Below are 23,075 nucleotides of genomic sequence, written 5' to 3'. Positions count from 1 at the left end.
AGGCAGTTGTTTGTGTGGCTGGGGTCTTTGATTATTCTCTTAGCCTTACCCATACAGCGCTTGTTGTAAATGTCTTGGAGAGTGGGAAGTCCCCCTCCAATTGTGCGTTCGGCTGAACGGGCCACTCTCAATATTCCTGCTCATGTTTTCTCAGCCTCTGTGACTTGTCTGAAAACTATTTTAACAGCTGGTCTGCAACCTTTATTTTTATTTTTTTGCATGAGGCAATTTCTTTCTCCATTGACTCAATCTTACTTGAAAGTTATTTGACTAACTTTCAACTACAAAAGTGTTTTGTTTTTGGGCTAGTTTCCTCCAATTAATGGTTGTGAAGCTTTCTCTCTCTCTTTCTCTTTTTTTCTCTCTCTCTCTCTCTCCCTCTCTCTCCACCCCCTCTCTCTCTTTTCCTCTATCTATCTCCCTATCCCCCCCCCCCCTCTCTCTCTCTCTCTCTCTCTCTCTATCTCTATCTCTCTCTCACACATACACACATACACTGAGTTATTCAGCACACACTACACACGAGGTAGAGGAGTAACTAATTATCCCACATGTAAACAGTGAAACACACCTGGGGGGCGACAGTGGCTCAGGAGGTAGAGCAGTCGTCTGGTAATCGGAAGGTTCCCAGTTTGACTTGACTTGACTAGATTCCCGCTCCTCCCGGGCAGCATGTTGAAGTGTCCTTGAGCAAGACACTTAATCCCCTTTGCTCCTGTTGAGCAGGTTGGTACCTTGCATGGTTGCCTCCGTGTGTGAGTGAATGGGTGAATGTGAGGAACAAAATTGTAAAGCTTTGGATAAAAGTGCTATATAAATGCACCATTTAGCATTTTACCATTTACAATTGAAAAGAACACTAAATGATTACTCACTGGATTATAGTGTATGTGCATGCACACATACATACACACATGTAACACACACATTATACAGCGGGTAGTACTGCTTGTTCCAATTGCACATCTGAGTGAGAGAAAGAGTGAGACTACGTTACCTACTAATCCTACAGCGTGTTCAAGTCTGCTCACTGAAAGACCATACAATATAGATTGAGTGAAAGAGAGAGATACGTTACCCCTTTTGTTTGTGATGGATTTAATAAATAGATACTGCAATTTTCATATGAAATATGATGGCATATGACCTTATAATATGTCCCTATCTTACCCATGTCTATATCTGTGCTGTGTTGTGAATTCAAATAAATATTGACAAGATTCCTTATGAGCCTTTCATAACCTATCATAGCCCTAATCAAACCTACAGCTTGTTCTAGCCCACACACTGAATACATTATGGAGAGAGAGATAGTTACCCCTTCTATTATAATGGATTATATAGATACTGAAATAATTCCCTCTTGACATAAGTTTATTAACCTATTGAAAAATGTCCCCTACTGTATCTTATCACTTCTTGTCATCCCCTGTCTGTCTCTGTTTGCTGTCATAATGCTGAAGTTTGAACTGCGCATGGAGAGAGGAGTGGTATTCCCTCTTTATTGACATAATTAGCAAACAGTGAATCTAAACACTCCCCTAGTTTTCTGGACACAGATGAGAGCCAAGTGTCCCCTCTCTTCACCTGGTAGACACACACCAAGGACACAGATGAGAACCAAGTGTCCCCTCTCTTCACCTGGTAGACACACACCAAGGACACAGATGAGAGCCAAGTGTCCCCTCTCTTCACCTGGTAGACACACACCAAGGACACAGATGAGAGCCAAGTGTTCCCTCTCTTTACCTGGTAGACACACACCAAGGACACAGATGAGAGCCAAGTGTCCCCTCTCTTCACCTGGTAGACACACACCAAGGACACAGATCAGAGCCAAGTGTCCCCTCTCTTCACCTGGCACAACAAACCTCTGCATCCTGTCCCACTGAATATATAGAACTCTTTGATGAGAAATGTATTGCAGACTATTTTAAGTGTAACGCAAAAGTAATGTAACAAGTAGTGTAACAACTTCCCTATTAGGGAGTAATGTGTAAAGTAACATTTGTTACTATAGTAATGTAACGACGCAGACACTGATCATTGGTAAGTAAGAAATAGGACGAAGGTTCCAAAAATGTGAACTATCCCTTTAAGGTCCACAACTGTCTGTCTGAAATAAAGTTTTGACAGTATAGGCATAATGTCTGTCAACATTGTTATAGGCCTTACTGAAAATATCTATAGGATTAGTTTGATTACGGTGTCTCTGGGTGTGTAGTTGGGCTGTGGGAAATGTCCATCCAATTAAAATACCAGATTGACACGGACCTCCCAGCACAGATTTCATGGTTGAAATATATATATAGTTGGGGATAAGGATGGAGACTATAGTTGTGCAAGTAGGATTATGGTTAAAGTTTGTGTGTGTGTGTGTGTGTGTGTGTGTGTGTGTGTGTGTGTGTGTGTGTGTGTGTGTGTGTGTGTGTGTGTGTGTGTGTGTGTGTGTGTGTGTGTGTGTGTGTGTGTGTGTGTGTGTGTGTGTGTGTGTGTGTGTGTGTGTGTGTGTGTGTGTGTGTGTGTGTGTGTGTGTGTGTGTGTGTGTGTGTGTGTGTGTGTGTGTGTGTGTGTGCACCTCTCCACACCTCTCCACACCTCTCCACACCTCTACCACTCTCTTGAGTACAAGCCAGTTGCAGTTGGCAGAAATCCGCCTCCAATTTGGAAGAGAATTAAGCCAGTTTATCAGCATGCAACAGATCACTCCATGCCCTGGAGCCTGAAGCCAAACTCCTATTCTGTGTTTTGATTGATTGATTGAAAACTTTATTAACAGATTGCAGAATGGGTACAGTACAGTACAGCTCAATACATACAATTGTTAAGGGGATGCAGACCAGAGAAAGACTTTCGTCTTGTTTACATCAGGGTCCCCCATTTTCAATTCATCATAACATATATGACACACATGACATACAGATAGACAGTACTGCTACATCTATACATGTAGGATCAAGGATCAAGAAAAGAGGGTGGGGTGGAGATAGGTTAGTTGAAACTTGCGACGCGTTTATGAGCTTCAGCACAATATTTGAATGGATGATGACCTAATGCTAACAGATGTAGTCAATACTAAGATATAACTAACTTTCAATGTATTAATCTAGAAGGTTTATAGGTTTCATTAATATACTGTATGTAGATCATCCTAAAAGTAGTGTTTTTCTCTTAGTTGCTGGTCCAATCGTCTCACAGCTGAATCATTTATAGACCAACAGGACGCACCCTTTGTGTAGCTACTCAGTGTCATACAACTGTGTCATATAAAGGAACACTTGACTTGACATTATTTACAGAGGGTGCTCCAGTATTTATAGGAATGACAAACAAGGCAAAACACAAAGTTATATGTGTATAATACAAAGTAAATACAGACATTTCTGGGCGGTGCTATGGCCATGCTATGTGGAGCTATGGCAAAGGGATAGAGCTGCCTGTGGGACCATTGTGAACCATCCCAGAACTGCACTGAAGAACCACTCGGTTCTACATGAAACTTCGAACAGTTGATTCTGCAACAAGCAATGAAGAGCTATCGCGGGGTTCTTCAAAATCATAAAACACTTTTAATGACCTGGCATCACTTAAACGACTGATAAGAGAAGTGAAGCGAATGAAAGGACAACACCCACCAACCCACACACGTGCACACACACACACACACACACACACACACACACACACACACACACACACACACACACACACACACACAAGCATGCACACGGATGCATCATCATTTGATTGATGGCTGTTTGAGGAAGGCCATAAGGTAAAAAAGGGAACGGCTGGAGGCTCCTTTCACAGCACTGAGTGGAAGACACACAGAACTAACAGGAGAGTTGAGCAGAGAGCAGGACAGGAACTATCAATTAAACTGAAACTGTAACGACAAAGGTAAAAGTTTCCTTCATCCGAAAGATTGAGGTGACAACATCGGATGTGGTGGTCAGGGTAAGGCGATTAAGAAAAAAGAAAACGCAAAAAAAAGCCACACACACACAAAAGTGACCGCCAGCTTTACGATCGCCATGGTAACCCTGGACTTCAGGACGCTAGTGGCGCCGGTGGGCATCGTGCGGATGCTGGAGGTGGTCTTCACCTGCATCTCCTTCAGCCTGGTGGCGTCGCTGGGACACCGCAGCTCCCACTACTGGATCTGGTGCATGTGGACCTGGTGCTTTTGCTTCGCTGTCACCCTTGTCATCCTCTTCATGGAGTTCACCCGCCTCAGCAGCAAGATGCCCATCTCCTGGGACGACTTCACCAGCCACTTCTCCATGCTGGCCACCCTCACGGTGAGCGAGGCACAGCCACCCCTTTGCTCTATTCCCAGTGTAGCTCAAAGTGTAGAGCAAGGCACTAACACTGCCAGGATTAGGGGTTCTATTCCCAGTGTAGCTCAAAGTGTAGAGCAAGGCACTAACACTGCCAGGATTAGGGGTTCTATTCCCAGTGTAGCTCAAAGTGTAGAGCAAGGCACTAACACTGCCAGGATTAGGGGTTCTATTCCCAGTGTAGCTCAATGTGTAGAGCAAGGCACTAACACTGCCAGGATTAGGGGTTCTATTCCCAGTGTAGCTCAAAGTGTAGAGCAAGGCACTAACACTGCCAGGATTAGGGGTTCTATTCCCAGTGTAGCTCAATGTGTAGAGCAAGGCACTAACACTGCCAGGATTAGGGGTTCTATTCCCAGTGTAGCTCAATGTGTAGAGCAAGTAAGTAAGTAAGTAAGTATTTATAAAGCACCTTTCATACATGTCATGTAGCTCAAAGTGCTGTACACAATTATAGGCATATATAACGATAAAAGCAATAAAGTCACAGTGATCAGTTAAGATCAATGTTTAAAAAAATAATAATAATAATAATAGTAACGTAAAAATGAAAATAACGTAAAAACAGTCATTTGCTTACCAGTTTGGGAGAACAGGTCCGCACAAACATTTCCGCTCAGTAGCAACCGGAAGTGCACTAAACCAATGCACTTGTATGGTAGGTAGCAATGTTTAGCTCTTATAACGCTAGTGTAGTTACGTTTTTATCAGTGGTCATAGTTGGGTCCATAGTGCTTTACCAAGTCCCATGGATCCATCAGTGGCCATGTATTGTGGTAGAAAGAAAGAAAAAGAAAAACGTATAAAGAAAACAGTCTAAAGTTTGAAAGTTTGGGAGGTCCGCAAAAACACGACCGTTCAGCTCAGAAGCTGAGGCGTGTCAAAAACTTTTGAAAAACTGGAGGCGTGTCTCCTATGTACCCGTTCCTTCATCTAAAAAGTTTGAAAGTTTGGGAGGTCCGCAAAAACACGACCGTTCAGCTCAGAAGCTGAGGCGTGTCAAAAACGTTTGAAAAACTGGAGGCGTGTCTCCTATGTACCCGTTCCTTCATCTAAAAAGTTGGGTCCACAAGGCTTATCCTAGCCTCATGGATCCATCAGGTTTTTCCAAGCCATAACTATTTGTAAGCTAGACTGTATAGGTACGTTTTTAATTTTCCTTTAAAAATTTGTATAGAGCTGGCGTTTCTGATGTGTGTTGGTAGTGTGTTCCATAGTTTTGGGGCATAGTTGGCAAATGCCATACTTCCTATCCTTTTTTGGTTTCTGGGCGTGTCTAGTAAACCTGTAGTGGATGACCGTAGCGTTCTTGAGGGCAGATAACTAACTAGGGAATTTGCTATGTATTTTGGGCCTTGCTCATTAAGAGCTTTATATGTTAGGAAAAGGACCTTAAAATCAATTCTACGAGTCACTGGAAGCCAGTGCAGAGTGGCCAGGACTGGAGTGATATGTTCTCTTCTCCTTGTATGAGTTAGTAATCGAGCTGCAGAGTTTTGGATAAGCTGAAGCTTCCCAATGGTTGCTTTGGGAAGACCAGTGAACAGTGCATTACAATAGTCAAGCCGACTTGATACAAAAGCATGAATAAGTTTCTCTGCATCCTTTTTATTTACGAAAGGTCTTACTTTCGCTATGTTTCTTAGGTGGAAGAATGACGTTTTCATGGCCTTATTTATATGAGACTTAAAGGTCAGGTCTGAGTCCAAGATGACACCTAGGCTTGTAACCTCAGTCTTTACATAGGATGACAGACTCCCCAGGTTTTTACAAAGCACTTCCCTTTTCGCTTTTGGGCCGATCAATAGGATTTCGGTCTTGCTTTCGTTTAATTTTAGGAAGTTATTGTTCATCCACTTGTTTATTGCTAACAGACAATTTGTAATGGACTGTATGGCTGTAGTGTTATTTGGTTCTGCGGAGATATATAGTTGTGTATCATCAGCATAACTATGGAAGCATACATTGTGGTCTCGAATGATGTCCCCGAGGGGCAGCATATATAGTGAGAAGAGTAATGGACCAAGGCAGCTTCCTTGTGCGACTCCAAAATTGCTGTCATGTTCCTCGGATACATTGTCTCCAAGCTTAACATAGAACCTTCTCCCCTTAATGTATGTTATGAGCCAATTTAGTACATGATCGGAAAAGCCAACCAGTCTTTCAAGACGACTGATCAAGATATTATGGTCAATCGCATCGAACGCTGCACTAAGGTCCAATAGGACAAGAATTGAGACTTTGCCAGCATCGGAGTTTAGCCTGAGGTCGCTAACTATTTTGGTAAGGGCAGTTTCAGTGCTGTGATTTGTTCTGAAACCTGATTGTAGTTCCTCCATGATGTTATTATCTTTGAGAAAGGAGTTTATTTGTACTGAGACTATCTTTTCTAATATCTTGCTGATAAATGGAAGGTTCGATATTGGCCTATAGCTTTTTAGTTCGTTTACATCTAAGTTTGTTTTCTTTAGTAGTGGTTTTACTACAGCCGTTTTAAATGCATCTGGAAAAGTGCCTGTTTGAAGAGACATATTTATGATTTCAAGGACATGATTTGAGACACTATCAAACACCCGCTTGAGAAATGCTGTTGGTATAGGATCGAGGCAGGAGGTGGCGGAATTACACTCAGAGACAATCTTACAGAGGTCAGGTAATGTAATACATGTGAATTCCCCCATAGTTATCTCAGGTGGGTTTTCACTCACAGCCAGATCTATATCAGCGGTAATGCTTGCTCTAATCAATGATATTTTTTAGCAAGGCACTAACACTGCCAGGATTAGGGGTTCTATTCCCAGTGTAGCTCAATGTGTAGAGCAAGGCACTAACACTGCCAGGATTAGGGGTTCTATTCCCAGTGTAGCTCAATGTGTAGAGCAATTAAAACAGCAATGATGAGCCACTGCTTTATGGTGTGTTGCTATAGTATTCGTGGCTGATGTAAATTAAATCCAAAGGCTATGGCCATGGGAAACATTCTCCTGGAACCAGAGAGGGTGGGGGGGGGGGGGGGGAATTGTGGAGCTATATTGCCCATTAGAGTTGTCCTGTGTGTATCAGTGACTTCAGATTAAACATATTGTTGGCAAAATAGATGAGTGATTTTACTGTAGTCTGTTTGATTTAAAATGAAAACACTTCTATGACTGTTTATTTAAGGTTTTATAACATGCAAGAAGAAATAAAAAAAAAACATTTAAATTCATTCTGCAGAGGCAATGGATGGAGCAAATGTTGTTGGGGGTAGACAGAAAGTCATTCAGTCCTACTAACCAGGGGAAATCCCCAATACTCTGGGTAATATCCATTAATCCCAAGACATCTCACCCTAATAAAATAATTATTATAAACAAGATATAGGAATAATCCAATAACTGCACTCCCTTCTACTCAATCAGGCAGGTGTTTTAAGCAGCATTGTCTAAGCAGGGATCATTTCACATCTGACCTCTAACCCCTTTGTTCCAACCAGCTGCTGTCAGCCTCTGCCATCTACCCCAGGTTTTTCACCTGCTCTTCCTGCAGCATGGCAATCGGCGCCTCTGTCACTTCCTGGCTGGCCTTCGTCCTTTACGCCACGGAGGTGGGGCTCACCCGCGCTAAACCGGGCGAGGTCCGCAGCTTCATGTCCACAGTCCCGGGCCTCCTGAAGACTCTGGAGGCCTTCGTGGCTTGCATCATCTTCACCTCCCTGGAAACAAGCTACTACACCAGGTTCCCAGGGCTCCAGTGGTGCGTGGCTGTATACTCTGTGTGCTTCGTCTTCACCCTCCTCATCATCATCTCCGCCATCGGCCGTCTCCTGACGCGCTTCCCTGCGCCCTTTGGCAAAGTTCTGACGAGCTGCAATGTGCTGTCGGTGATCATGTACATAACTGCTATGGTTGTCTGGCCGCTGTACAGCTTTCAGGATAACCCGAGGCGCTGCCCAAGCACTACATACTGTGCATGGGATGAACTAGTGGTGGTCTCTGTCATGACCGGCATCAACCTCATCGCATACATTGTAGATACCTTCTATTCCATGAAGCTGGTCTTTATCACTTCCTCGTAGGCTTCAAGTTTGCCTGATTCTAGAGTTACATATCACTTGGGAACAAAATGAAGGTTAAACTTGACTGTGTGGGGGTGTTAAGTGGATGACGAAAGTATTATTAGTGCTATTGTCGTTCAACATATTTGTACTGACTCCATGATAGTGACTCTACGGTGATGTAGTGGGGTGCTGATGTTTTTCATAATTCTGGCTGACTCCTTGCTGATCCTATTTGCTTAAAGGTTAGTTCTCTATGTCATGCTTTCTCTGAGGATATTTTGCATGTGATATGTAATTATGGCATTTTAATCCAAAGGCTGTTCTTCACCCTCCTACTATATGTATCTCTCTTATCCCCCCACTTCTACTACTGAATACTAAATTCTACTAAATACTATTTTGGTGTATGATATACTCTTATCAATTAAATAAACTGGATATAAACGTGTTATTGTTTTGCACACTATTGTTAGTGCCTGAACGTATCTGTGATGAGATCATACAGCATGTGATACGGTTCATCACGCCTACAGCTGGTGCTTCCAGTTTCCAAGCATTGACCAAGGTGTGTCCTATTTGTTACCTATGGGATGGAATGCATGGGAGGTGGTCTCACTCTCAGCTCTCTGTTTATTTAGGGAGGTGTTGCAGTGCCTATAAAGCACAAGTAGCCTACATAGTGAATATGAAAATTATAGAAAATATAAATGTAGGACTATAGCCTATATTCAACCTATTTAATGAATAAAAGGCACATCACTGATCAATTTGAACAGTAAATTACAACTAATGAACCATATTATCTTATCTATACATTTTTAACCACACATTTTCAACCTACTAAATGGGCTTTGGCAATGCAATATCATGAGCATACAGTGTGACTAATGACTTTACATTAGAAAAACTGTTGAACTCAACAGGTTGTCAATTCAAACAGAGAACATGATTTCCACTGCTGCGATGACTTTCAAATGTAAAAAAAATAAATAAAATGTAATACCACCATAACACTGTTTCGTCCCTCTTAGGTGCCATGCCCCTTCCGGGAAGTGCATAGGCTCATGCCACCCATTAACCCCATGTAATCGGTCACCTTGTTTGTAGAGCTAAACCTATATTCTTTATTATAGCTATGGATCCAATATCATTGTCAATTGACAGTATGAACCTTCCGTTCAATATGCCATAAAGAAAAACTATTTCCATTGATAGGTTCCCGTTTTATACCGTGGTGAATATGAGTGTTATATCGGAATGATCTGGGGTAATTCCTGTGAGGCTATTAATAAGGCGCAATGCTAATAACGTTATATCCATTGGCGTTTCGTCCCTACACACGCTACAGTTAAAAATCAAAATGCATATAATCGGTATTATGCTCCATCATGAAAGGGGAAAGGGGGGGGGGGGGCGGGGGGGGGGCGTTTGTGATTAATTGATTGCCAATAACGGCATTCGTTATTCGTCAAATTGCTCTTACCTTTGGCTGGTTGGATTCCAAAAAGAATTTTCCAATTATTTGATCGCCATCTGGTAGATCATAAGTCCATTTGGCACACGCCATAACGCTATACAGCATAATGAATCCGGCGTCCCAAAAAGTATTACATGCGATCTGGTGAAGCCCTCGCTTCAGGCTAACAGAAAAGTCCGCCTGGAGCGTTGTCAGTGTGACACCAGATCTGCAACAGGGGTTACTGCATTCTCGAGACAGCGCCACTACCAGGATCTGGCCGGTACTGCACCTTCGGAGTCCCAATATGCCTTTTCCAGCCAAAATACAGCTCTGTGACATGAAATAGGATATTAATATTGAAAAAAAGGAAAAACGACACAGAAACGAGAATCTACGTTTTTGGCAACCAAAGGGTTAATGCTCTCTCTTACTGTGATCTGTTGTCATGTCCCCCGTTAATGTTCCATAAAGTATTTCAGAGCACATTCACATTGGTAGTTAGTGTCTGCACCAGTCATCTTGAGTCGTGTGAGTGCGGTCTGTTGCGCGTTTCTGTTTTAGTGAAGAAACTTGTGCCAGGCTGTTGTAAAAGGATCTGGTAGAATATGATATGTACCATGTTAATCTACAAGGGAAAACAAGACACTGGTGTGTTCATTTGAGCTGTATAGAGGTTTTACTGTACAAGTGTTGCCTTTGTAATATAATTGTGCTTCATGTAGAGCTCATGGAAATTACCTTGGTGTGGAGCCCACCTGAGATTGTGTCTTATGCATCTATATCACCATGTGCATATGTTAGTTTCCTACTGTTCTTGCCCAGTCTGACTTTGCAATGCAAGTGAGCTCATGGAAATTACCTTGGTGTGGAACCCACCTGAGATTGTGTCTTATGCATCTAGATCACCAGAATAAATCTGCACATCCGTCGACTTTGAATCTTTATTACACAACGCTGAAATCACATCTGGTACACAAGTACACAAAAAGCATACATTCCACACATTGACATATCAGGTTGAATATCTCATACCGTCCTAGCCATTCATCTACAGTCTGGTTTCTTCTGGGATCCAAAATGGTTTGCTGAATGTATTCTGGTGCATCACAACATGATAAGGACAGTAATAGTTTTAATGAAAACCTACTCAATTTAGGGCGTGAAAACGTTTTGGACTGAAAAAGAGAACTCCTGAGTTATGAGTTGACTAGCTATACGCAACAAACTACAAAGCAGGTTAAAGGCTTTGATCAGTGTCTTCCATATCCGTACTGTATTTAGGGTTACATAATTATGATTATTATTACATAGGATTATCACTCCCTCTTCAAAGCCAATCAATTAAGTTAAATTAGGTCCTGCAATGGTCCTGAGGCCCTATATCAAAGAGAGTGAGTTACCAGTGACAGACACACACACACACACACACACACACACACACACACACACACACACACACACACACACACACACACACACACACACACACACACACACACACAGACACAGAGAGAGAGGGACAAAGAGACAGAAAGAAGTAGGAGATCCTGGTTTCCAATCTGGTTTCCGTTAGCTATGTGCTCAAATAAATATTAGACAAATTAGACAATGCATCTTCCTTTTGGCTGTGTGTAAATATTTTTTTCTTTAACTCTAGTTTATATAATGCGAATTTTGATCACAAGGACTTAAAAATATGCATTCTATAAACACTGCAGAGGTCTGTTTCATCTCTCTATCAATACAATCTCCATGAATGCTGTGCCTGCTGTATCTACAAAGCTTCAAAGCACATTAGAGTGATCAATATCTGTCCTCACTTTCCTTATCAGTGGAAACAGAGAACCCTTCCCATCAATAAATTCCTTCTCGGCCAGCCCTCCTCTCAACTCCCCCTCTTTCTTCACCCAACCCAGAAACACTGACAGATTGAACATGAGGACAGAGAGCATACTGTGTCAAGTGTGTTTTTTCTTGGAAGGAGACCTGGGATTGGAGGGAGATTAGCATAATGAGAAGGTCTCACATCGAGGACCAGAGTCCACCGTGTGTGGGAGGCGAGCGTGATAAGATGCAGCCGTTGTCCAATCAGCGACTTCAAAACCATGACCATAAAGTGCCCAGATAAGCCCCCTGAGCAACGCACCAGGATGCTCGGCTTGAACACACGGCGCCACCCAGGAGTTTCAGTTGCATGACTCGCCTGTTTGGACTCCTGTCACCGTGGTGAGGAATCTTTCATAGAATCTGTAGAGAAAACGAGTTTCAATCCACAATGTCTCGGTTTGAAAAGTCCTAGCTGTGTTGAGGGCATGCACAGGGACGAGAGGCGAGGAGGAGGGAGGAGAGGAGAGGAGAGAAAGCGAGGTGGTCGATCAAAGAGAGTGGCACGGAGATAAAGGTTTCGGGACAGCATGGAGTGGACGGATCGATCTTTAGACACTTAAGAGAGACGAGACGAGAGAGAGACAAAGAGTAGGCAAAGGGGAGGCCAGACTAGGAAAGGGACGTTGAGGTGAGAGTTTGAGGTGAGTTTGTTGGACACTAATCCAGTTGAACTCATGATGAATGTGGAGGTGCGGTCGATCACCCAGCCAGTGGGCATCATACGCATAGTGGCTACTGTTCTCACCTGTCTGTCCCTGGGCCTGGTAGCATCGGTGGGGCATGTCCCGTCCACTTACTGGGCCTGGTGCATGTTCACCTGGTGCTTCTGCTGCTTCTTCACCCTCCTCATCCTCGTCCTGGAGTTCACCCTCCTCAACGCCAAGGTGCCCATCTCCTGGGATGACTTCACCACGGCCTTCGCCATGCTGGCCACCCTCATGTGCCTGGCGGCCTCCATCATCTATCCCACCTTCTTCGTCTGCAAGGTCTGCTACCGCCAGATCGGCGCCACCGTTGTGTCCTTCCTCTGTTTCGGGGCGTACGCCGGCGAGGTGACCCTGACCCGCCTTCGACCAAGCGGGCAGATCAGCGGCTTCCTCTCCACAGTTCCGGGTCTTCTCAAGATCCTGGAGACCTTTGTGGCTTGCATCATCTTCACCTCCTTGGCCCCAGAGCAGTTTGCCAGGTCCCCAGGGCTCCAGTGGTGTGTGGCCGTCTACTCCCTGTGCTTCATCTTTGCTCTCGTCATCATCCTCCTCACCATTGGTCAGGTGCTGTCGTTTTTCCCTGTCGATTTTAACAAGCTAGTGACTGTTTATAACACTTTATCGGCGACAATGTACCTGACAGCCCTGGTGATCTGGCCATTCTACAGCTTCCAGAAAAACGGGAGGCCCAACAACTGCGGCCAGCCCTGTCCCTGGGATAAACTAGTAGTGGTGACCTTCATGACCATCATCAACTTCATTGTCTACACCTTAGACAGTGTCTACTCCATACGCTTGGTGTTCTTTACCAGGGACCACTGAGTATGTCCGTTTCCTCTGTCTCTACATCTCTAAACGCTCATGAAGAATGTAGAACACTGCTCAGCAAAACAATGATTTGCAATCCACCGATCCAAGTGGCACAACAGAAAGGAACAGAAAGCGATGTTTGAACATTAACTGGGGATTAACCCTTTGTAGTGTGGTAGTGAAAGGGTTAAGTGAATGACTGGAACAGGTTGAAAGACACACAATATCCCTGCATCTGGAGGGCAATCGTATCTTTATTTCTTGTGGTAATCCCCTGAAGTGGATAGTAGTGGAGTTCATCCTGAAGGTTTGTTGGACATAGCAAAAGTAACTAAGGAAGGTTGGACTTGGATACTTTTAACGGAGTCAACTGAGAATGGAATACATCTTGGACTTACTGTAAACTGTGTCTTGACCATTTCAGGAGAATGTCCTTGTTTTTACTACTGCTGTTTTCACTACTGTAAGCGTCAATTCTCAGTTCCATCCTCAGCTATGAACTTGATTAATATGAAGATATTAATGAAGATATTTCTGATACTTTCTGATTTCTTTTGGTGTAATGTTGATTCCAATGTATATTCAAGTGTTTTCACAGAAAAAGAACCGCGAGAAGTGGAATGCTGTTTACTCACAGCGCCTAATACTGTATGCAGTAGGAAGTAGAGTTAGTTAATGATTCATGTATCACTGTCAAATAAATAAATAAAATATTATTTGAGGGAACTTTGGATCCTGATACACGCTCTTCAGATAGAGTATGCGTTGAAGGATGGTATTCCTCTTATTTGGTGAGTGATTGATGCAGTAAATTTGACATCTGCCAAATTAGAGGCTGTGGGAAAAGAGGGAATCTTTTAACGGGCACATTTTGTTGGATTCGCTCATTACAGGTTTGCTTTTCTTCTCCAATTATGGGCCACAGACCTCAGATAACCTCTAGCATCAACAGGCCAAGTGGAACATGACATCACCTCTAATCCTGTGGCTCTTGTAGCACTCAGTGAATCAATCTCTGTGAATGGTGGTTTACACGCTCTTTCACAGGAAGCGCATAGCCGTGGCACAAGCTTGTCCCCCTTTTGTTCTCATGACAAGCTTTTCAGACAGAGAACAGAGTCTAGTACTAACAAGGGGAGTTTAAATAGAATAGAGTATAATACTAACAAGGGGAGTTTAAATAGAATAGAGTCCTGGTACTAATAAGGGGAGTTTAAATAGAATAGAGTCCTGGTACTAACAAGGGGAGTTTAAATAGAATAGAGTATAATACTAACAAGGAGAGTTTAAATAGAATAGAGTCCTGGTACTAATAAGGGGAGTTTAAATAGAATAGAGTCCTGGTACTAACAAGGGGAGTTTAAATAGAACAGTCTAGTACTAACAAGGGAAGTTTAAATAGAACAGTCTAGTACTAACAAGGGACGTTTAAATAGAACAGTCTAGTACTAACAAGGGAAGTTTAAATAGAACAGAGTCTAGTACTAACAAGAGGAGTTTAAATAGAATAGTCCTGGTACTAACAAGGGGAGTTTAAATAGAACAGAGTCTAGTACTAACAAGAGGAGTTTAAATAGAACAGAGTCTAGTACTAACAAGGGGAGTTTAAATAGAACAGAGTCTAGTACTAACACGGGGCGTTTAAATAGATTAGTACTAACAAGGGGAGTTTAAATAGAATAGAGTCCTGGTACTAACAAGGGGAGTTTAAATAGAATAGAGTCCTGGTACTAACAAGAGGAGTTTAAATAGAACAGAGTCTAGTACTAACAAGGGGAGTTTAAATAGAACAGAGTCTAGTACTAACAAGAGGAGTTTAAATAGAACAGAGTCTAGTACTAACAAGAGGAGTTTAAATAGAACAGAGTCTAGTACTAACAAGGGGAGTTTAAATAGAACAGAGTCTAGTACTAACAAGGGGCGTTTAAATAGATTAGTACTAACAAGGGGAGTTTAAATAGAACAGAGTCTAATACTAACAAGGGGAGTTTAAATAGAATAGAGTCCTGGTACTAACAAGGGGAGTTTAAATAGAATAGAGTCCTGGTACTAACAAGGGGAGTTTAAATAGAACAGTCTAGTACTAACAATGGGAGTTTAAATAGAATAGAGTCCTGGTACTAACAAGAGGAGTTTAAATAGAACAGAGTCTAGTACTAACAAGAGGAGTTTAAATAAAATAGAGTCTAATACTAACAAGGGAAGTTTAAATAGAATAGTCTAGTACTAACAAGGGTAGTATGAGGCCTTTTAAGTCTATTCTGTTAGGCATCACAGACATTATGTACTTCACAGTATATAATGCATATACCTTGTATAAGATACATATTATATATATAAATAAAAGAAGATAAGATACCGGTATTCTTTTATTGATCCCCTTGGGGAAATTCAGGAACAATTTTATAATGGTGAGATTAGTTCTGTGTGCTGCTCGTTTTACATTCTACCAAACCTTACTTTAGGTACTGTATATATACGACATTCATAAACAACCCGACATATTGTTGGTGGTGTTATGAGAAATGGCAAGCTTCTGCTGTGCTTCTTCTTGTGCCACATTAAAGAGCTGTTTCCGCTCTAAACAGGACACAGCCTTGGCACAGCAACCATGCAACCTGTATATAAAGTGGTATTGATTGATTGATTGATTGATTGATTGACTGATTGATTGATTGGTTGATTGATTTTATTCATGGAAATAGAAGAGACAAAATCCAAGGAATAACATGTAAAGGTGAAAAATACTTATTTCCAACATGGTCCCCGATGGCATAAAAACAAGACTGACAGTAACACATAACATTAACAACAATACATCAAGTGCATTAAAAACACCTGCCTGTCTATCTAACCCTCTATCTTACCCCAGAGGTGAGCCCTGACCTGATGTCTGAACCCCTCCCTGGATTCAGACTATTGAACTTAACAAAGCTAGGTAGTTCCCTCATGGCACCGTCCATGTTGGGTAGTGTGGTGGAACGAGGTTAATCATGTGTGTGATCAAATCTTTGAGGTTGATACAAATGTATTGTTAAAACATAGCTGATCAATTACAATTTAGGTTAGGAGTTCAGTAGAGGACTTTCTCTGGCCAGGAGAATGGCTCAAGCCCCCCCCCATTCTGTGGGTTTGTCTTTTAAGCTATAGGAGGAAATGGGGCGGGGGAGAGATGACCAGATGCGTCTCTACAATTCGTAGCCGCATTTCTGCAGACCCCTCTCTGATTGGTTGAGGCCATTTCTGCAGACCCCTCTCTGATTGGCCGAGCGCGCGCATGCGCATGAGCCGCGACAAGCTCCTCTAGCCAGGAGTCGAAACTCCGTTAAGCTCCAGAGAGAGAGGCTGAAAACCCACAGTTGTTGCCCGACGGATGGGAGCCGAATCCCGGATCCGAGTTTTCTGATGAATAGCCCCAAAACATGGAGGTCGCGAACGCAATTTATACGCATGGAAGTATTGATTACGCCATAACGAATCATTAAAAAAATATACCGTTAACTGGAATATGTTGTGTGTGCCTTTACACATATGTTGGATAGGATTATGTAATTGGTTTGTCATTCAAAACCAATAATAATCGCTCCGGCTTCGCTGACCAGAGCTCTCTCAGATTCAAAGTTTTAATTGCAGCCTGGAACATACATGTTTCGGAACCAATGTGTAACTAGACAGTTACAATATAACATTTATATTAATTAACCCAGTTAATGCCTTAAGAGAAAGAGTCTGGTGGGGAAATGTTGTGTCTTACTAATAATAACTAATTCCTTGGTCAATAGAAGTCTCTGATACTTTCTGAATATGACAACGTTACAATGTACAGTTTCTGACAGCTGGCTGTGTTGTGAAATGTGCATAACGTTATGAATAAACCTCGAAGTCACGCGAAATAACGTTATACGCGAATCTGGTAGTACATTTCCAATCAGAGAGGGGCTTCGCTCAACCAATCAGAGAGGGGTCTGCAGAAATGGAGCTACGAATTGTAGAGACGCTGACCAGATGAGCGTTTAACATTTCAAGTTTTGTTTTATTTTTTATTTGTCATATATAAGGTACATGTACATTATAGTGAAATGCTTGGTTCTGTATGACCCTCCTAAGATTGTGCTTCACACAGTAAAAAAAAAAGTTTAATAAAATAAAATAAGAGTAAGGACCAAACACTATACAAAATATACAATATACAAAACTAAAATGTACAAAATGCTAAAATTAGGGAGAGAGGTAGTGCAAATGTGTAAGAATAAATAGATAAAATATGGTGTAATGTTGAAAAAGTGTTTGAAGTGTCTAAAGTGAATGAATGTTTAAGGTGAATGTTTAAAGTGAGTGTGTGCATGAGGGTGTTGTGTGCAGTGAATGTAGAATGGATGAGTTTAATGTTACAGTGAGTCCACATTGAGCATCCTGATGGCCTGGGGATAGAAGCTCCTTCTGAGTCTCTCTGTGCCAGCCATGAGATTCCAGTAGCGCTTGCCTGACCGCAGTGTGCAGTGCTATTCCCAAAGCAGCTGATGTTACCAGTCAGGATTGGGGAGAGGAAAGGAGGATACAGGAGGGGGGGGGGGGGGGGGGGGGGGGGGTGAACAAAAGGCCTTGAAATGAAATTCCACAGTATGAACCATGTTTATATGACCATGTATAAACACCATGTATGATGTTATACATGTGGTTCAGTTCCAGCTGTTCCACCCTGAGCTACACTGGCAACAGACCTACCTTCTTGTTACTTCCCACACGAGTTCTGGGAGTTACATTTAGTAAATAACAAACAATAATGTTAACAAAATGGCACTGTATCTGTGTTGTTACAAGGAGTTTTTATTTTATTCTAACGTCAAACTGCCTTGTACTGTGATACAGTAACCTTCGATTACGGGTTCTAATCAAATTATCCTGACACCTCCAAAATGAACAACTCGACATGAAATGGATGTGAAGTTCATGACATTCTTTCATGTGACTGAAAAGAGACCAATGTCAATGGATCCCATTCGGGTATGTCACTGTATAGGCCTATAGGCTATAGTTTACATTTATATTTACATGTAGTGATTTAGCTGATGCTTTTATCCAAAGCGACTTACAAGTTCTGTACACCAAGTCAGCAGGAAGGCTACAACTCTGGCAGCTGAGGGTAAGTAACATTGTTCGTGAAACAATGTTGAACTTGAGTGCTACAGTCTCGAGTGCATAATTTAGCATAGTGGGTAGTAATATAGGCAAGGTAGATTCCTTAGTAGCAGATTGCATATTAGTAAAAGACTGTACAAAGGTTAGTCGTTGTTTTTTTAGTTTTTAGTTTTTCATTTCAGATATTGATTGAAGAAGTTTAGTTTGCAACTTTCAATGATTTGAACAAATAATGAAACTCAATGTTCAACAATAAAGGCTGGGCCACATTAGGTTGCTGGAGCAAGTATCATTGACTCAACCGCTGTTCCCACGGGACAACAACAAAGATTGGTTCCTTGTAGCCCGAGCTGTCTTAGAAAGATGATATTGTTATTCAGAATATCCAGAAATGGCATGGATAACATGTACAGGGGAGGAAACTAACTTTTTGGCTTACCAGCCAACTGGCGGGTATCTGATTTTTTTTACCAGCCAAATATATTTTTTACCAGACAAAAATAATCGCTAATTGTGATAATTACTTCTTTGTACGTCTTCGTCTAAATTGATTTTCAATCATAGTAAATTAATCACACTGTCTCTACTCTTCAAAATATTACATCATTAAATCACATATTAACATGAAAGAGGGAACTATTCTGGACTGGGTTGGGCTGAACTGGGCAGTGAAAGATGCTGGGTTGGGCTGGTCTAGGTTATACTGAATGATGAATTGAAAATGAATTGAAAATGGGGGACCCTGATGTAAACAAGATGAAAGTCTTTCTCTGGTCTGCATCCCCTTAACAATTGCATGTATTGAGCCGTACTGTACTGTACCCATTCTGCAATCTGTTAAATAAAGTTTTCATTCATCACAGCTCAACTACTAGGAATGTGTGTCTGACTCTTAAGTGCAGGAAATATTCATCAGAAAGGGGAGACATGATGGAGGGAATGGAAAGAGCAGGTTTGACAGGAGCAGGGTTGAAGGGATTGATTGATTGAAAAGTTTATTAACAGATTGCAGAATGGGTACAGTACAGTTCAATACATACAATTGTTAAGGGGATGCAGACCAGAGAAAGACTTTCGTCTTGTTTACATCAGGGTCCCCCATTTTCAATTCATCATAACATATTGGAGTGTGGAGGAAGTGGACAAGGCATTAAGCAAACAGGACTGAAATGGGGGACCCTGATGTAAACAAGATTATACAACGGCATGCAAATTTCTCGATTCTGATTGGCCATTCACACGTCTTTATTGGCAACAATCCACGGTCCTGGGCTCAGGACCCGCCCACAACCGAATCACATAACCCTCCCCGGCTCACTCCGGGAGAAAACAAGATCGCGGACAACAAATGGTTATGTTGAAAGCACCATAACGACTAAATATGAAGCGATTCTGTCAAGGGGAATGTGTTAGTCCTTTAAACAATGTTGGATGATGTAATTGATGGGTCTTGACTCAATCTAGAACAAAAGAAAAATCGCGGATTGATTGATAGATTAATTGATTGATTTAAATTTCTTCCTTCCTACTTTCTACTGACTGCAGCGTTCTCTCTCACTGTCCGACGCTGGCGTACCCACAAACACACACACACACACACACACACACACACACACACACACACACACACACACACACACACACATACACACACACACGCACACACACACTGTGACACACACACACACACACGCACACACACACACACTCCTGTCTGCAACAGCGGGGGAGTCAGACTGAGAGAGAAGCAGCGCTGTTTTAAGTGAGCATGGTCTATTGAATTGATTGATTGGTTGATTGCTAATTTTATTACTGTACCCCTGGTTTCCAACTGGTTAAGTTTAGGCTAAAAGAAATAAATAAAAAAATAGGGCGAAGAAAACGTTTTTTTCCTATAGGGCAAAGAAAACGTTTTAATAAATTTTCAATCAATCATTCCAATAATACACAGTTGGATGTGTTAGTTGGTTGGATGCACTTCAAGCTGCTTCCACATGAGGCAACTTCTCTCAATCATTCCAATAATACACAGTTGGATGTGTTAGTTTGGTTGGATGCACTTCAAGCTGCTTCCACATGGAGTTGTGGGAACTACTTTTTCTGGCGGATGGTTTTTTCAATAAATCTTCGATTAATGTGTGTTTATTGTATAGAAATAAGGTTGGATGAATCTGGCAGTTGTATAAAAGCTTTACACCACGTGCAGTCGTGATTTGTGACCAATAAACCATGCCTAGGGGGGTCTAACGACCCTCGGCTGCGCCTCGGGCCTAACAACCACCCCTAGGCATGGTTTATTGGTCACAAACCACTCCTGCGTGTGATGTAATGCTTAACTAAAGTCCTTCTCTGGTCTGCATCCCCTTAACAATTGTGTGTATTGAGCTGTACTGTATTGTACCCATTCTGCAATCTGTTAATAAAGTTTTCAATCAATCAATCAATACTGGGTTGGGCAGTGAAAGAACCAAGCATTTCACTGTAATGTAATAGCTAAATAAAACAACTTGAACTTGACTTGTTACATTTGCACTCTGGTTGTATGCCAAATGTATTCTGGTTGTACTGTACTTGTGCTGTAAGATGACAATACATTGGAACCGAATCGACAACGCTAGGGGTTCAGCAGGTGTGTTCTGAATGCCAAATATGACAACATCACCGTTGTGAAGGGCATATGGGCGAGTGGTGATATGCTGGGAAACCCGGTAATAATAAAATGTCACTCGGCTGCATTTAAGCAAAGCCGCTCAGTATAGTCGTCCACTATGTTGAATGCGCGTTATGGTAGCTTGTTACATGCTAGGTAGCTAGCCGGCTAATGCTGGTTGACTTGTCATTCTCATCCGACTCGAAGGAGACGCGTCGCGTGCTGTTGTTCGCCCCCATGTCAGACCGCACCGATATCCGAAAGCGACGACTCACTCTACATGCAATTATTTTCATCCACTCATGTGTTTTTGTAAGTTTGTCTACGTTGTCAAGCCGGCTGCCGGTGGCAGGAGTTTGTAGGTCTGCGCGCAGTGGTCTGTCCACTTCCCCTAGATGGGCGGCATCTTCTAGAAAACGAGTGTTCATTGGAGGAGCTTAGAGCGCATCTGTACAACGATGATGTTCATTGGTTATGGTCTGATTATTATGTGGCGCAAATGGGAGGAATCAAGGGGGGAGTCAGAGTTCGGCTTGTGCCAGTGAGCGAATCAGCAGATTGCAGAATGATTTGTTTTGTAATTACTAGTACTCGCCAGACTGGCGAGTGCTCTTCATGAATTACTCGCCAAACGTAAAAAATACTCGCAATTGGCGAGTAAAGTGGCCTAATTTCCTCCCCTGAACATGTAATACTACAGCTGCCATTTTCCATAATTGCAGTGTAACAGTGGGCTCTGGTTGTGCCGGTGTCGTATTGCTCTGCGTTGTGTTTCGATTCCACCCCTGTTAAGGGATCGCCCTGAGTGGGAGTTGAACCCCGGTCTCCCGCGTCGCGGGCAGCATCACAGACCACTGTACCAAGAGGTGAATTCACTTCGAAGTACTGGGTCTGGATGCCTCTGGGGAGTGAGTTTACTTGCAGTACTGCTTAACGTCCACAGTCACTTCACTATACAAGTCCCTCGTGACTGTGGATAGACATGCGGTACCTCCGTTACAGTTGCAATCAATAAGCCTTTAATTTGCCGGACACTGAGTAAATAAGAACTGCCCAGAGTGGTGGATCTGGTTGCACTGAAATTAAAATGCAAATTGCAAATGAAGAGGACCAACAGACCCCGCCCCTTCAAAATGAGGTCACCCCTCACGTCTGTCTAACAACTCATAATTGTCTGTCTAACTTCACTAATTGCAGAACCAGGAGGAGGTGAAGACCCAGGAGGAGGTGAAGACCCAGGAGGAGGTGAAGACCCAGGAGGGGATGAAGACCCAGGAGGAGGTGAAGACCGAGGAGGAGGTGAAGACCGAGGAGGGGATGAAGACCCAGGAGGAGGTGAAGACCGAGGAGGGGATGGAGACCAAGGAGGGGATGAAGACCCAGGAGGAGATGAAGACCGAGGAGGGGATGAAGACCCAGGAGGAGGTGAAGACCCTGGAGGGGATGAAGACCCAGAAGGAGATGAAGACCGATGCGGAGGTGAAGACCGAAGAGGGGATGAAGACCCAGGAGGAGGTGAAGACCGAGGCGGGGATGAAGACCCAGGAGGAGATGAAGACCCTGGAGGGGATGAATACCCAGAAGGAGATGAAGACCGAGGCGGAGGTGAAGACCGAGGAGAGGATGAAGACCCAGGAGGAGGTGAAGACCGAGGCGGGGATGAAGACCCAGGAGGAGGTGAAGACCCAGGAGGGGATGAAGACCCAGGAGGAGGTGAAGACCGAGGCGGGGATGAAGACCCAGGAGGGGATGAAGACCCAGGAGGAGGTGAAGACAGAGGAGGAGGTGAAGACCCAGGAGGAGATGAAGACCCAGGAGGAGGTGAAGACCCAGGAGGAGGTGAAGACCCAGGAGGAGGTGAAGACCCAGGAGGAGGTCAAGACCCATGAGGAGGTGAAGACCCAGGAGGAGATGAAGACCCAGGAGGAGGTGAAGACCCAGGAGGAGGTGAAGACCCAGGAGGAGGTGAAGACCCAGGAAAAGGTGAAGACCCAGGAGGAGGTGAAGACCCAGGAAAAGGTGAAGACCCAGGAGGAGGTGAAGA

General features: G+C 43.0%; 1 protein-coding gene across 1 annotated transcript; it reads left to right on the top strand.

Moving 5' to 3' along the window:
* Nucleotides 1-3,902: 3,902 nt before the first annotated feature.
* LOC311240580 (uncharacterized protein) lies at nucleotides 3,903-13,254 on the top strand (the record flags this gene model as incomplete). The annotated part of the gene is made up of 4 exons (XM_084329155.1): nucleotides 3,903-4,301; nucleotides 7,816-8,393; nucleotides 8,913-8,944; nucleotides 12,392-13,254. Exons 1-4 carry the CDS (start codon nucleotides 4,035-4,037, stop codon nucleotides 13,252-13,254), a joined length of 1,740 nt encoding a protein of 579 aa, XP_084185281.1. The 5' UTR covers nucleotides 3,903-4,034.
* Between the last annotated feature and the right edge of the window lie 9,821 nt (nucleotides 13,255-23,075).

The sequence above is a fragment of the Notolepis coatsorum genome (genome assembly GCF_963971535.1).
Source record: "Notolepis coatsorum genome assembly, chromosome: 14".
Taxonomy (NCBI): Eukaryota; Metazoa; Chordata; class Actinopteri; order Aulopiformes; family Paralepididae; genus Notolepis; species Notolepis coatsorum.
The sequence above is the reverse complement of the archived record's forward strand: the minus strand, read 5'-3'. Positions and strand labels throughout refer to the sequence as shown.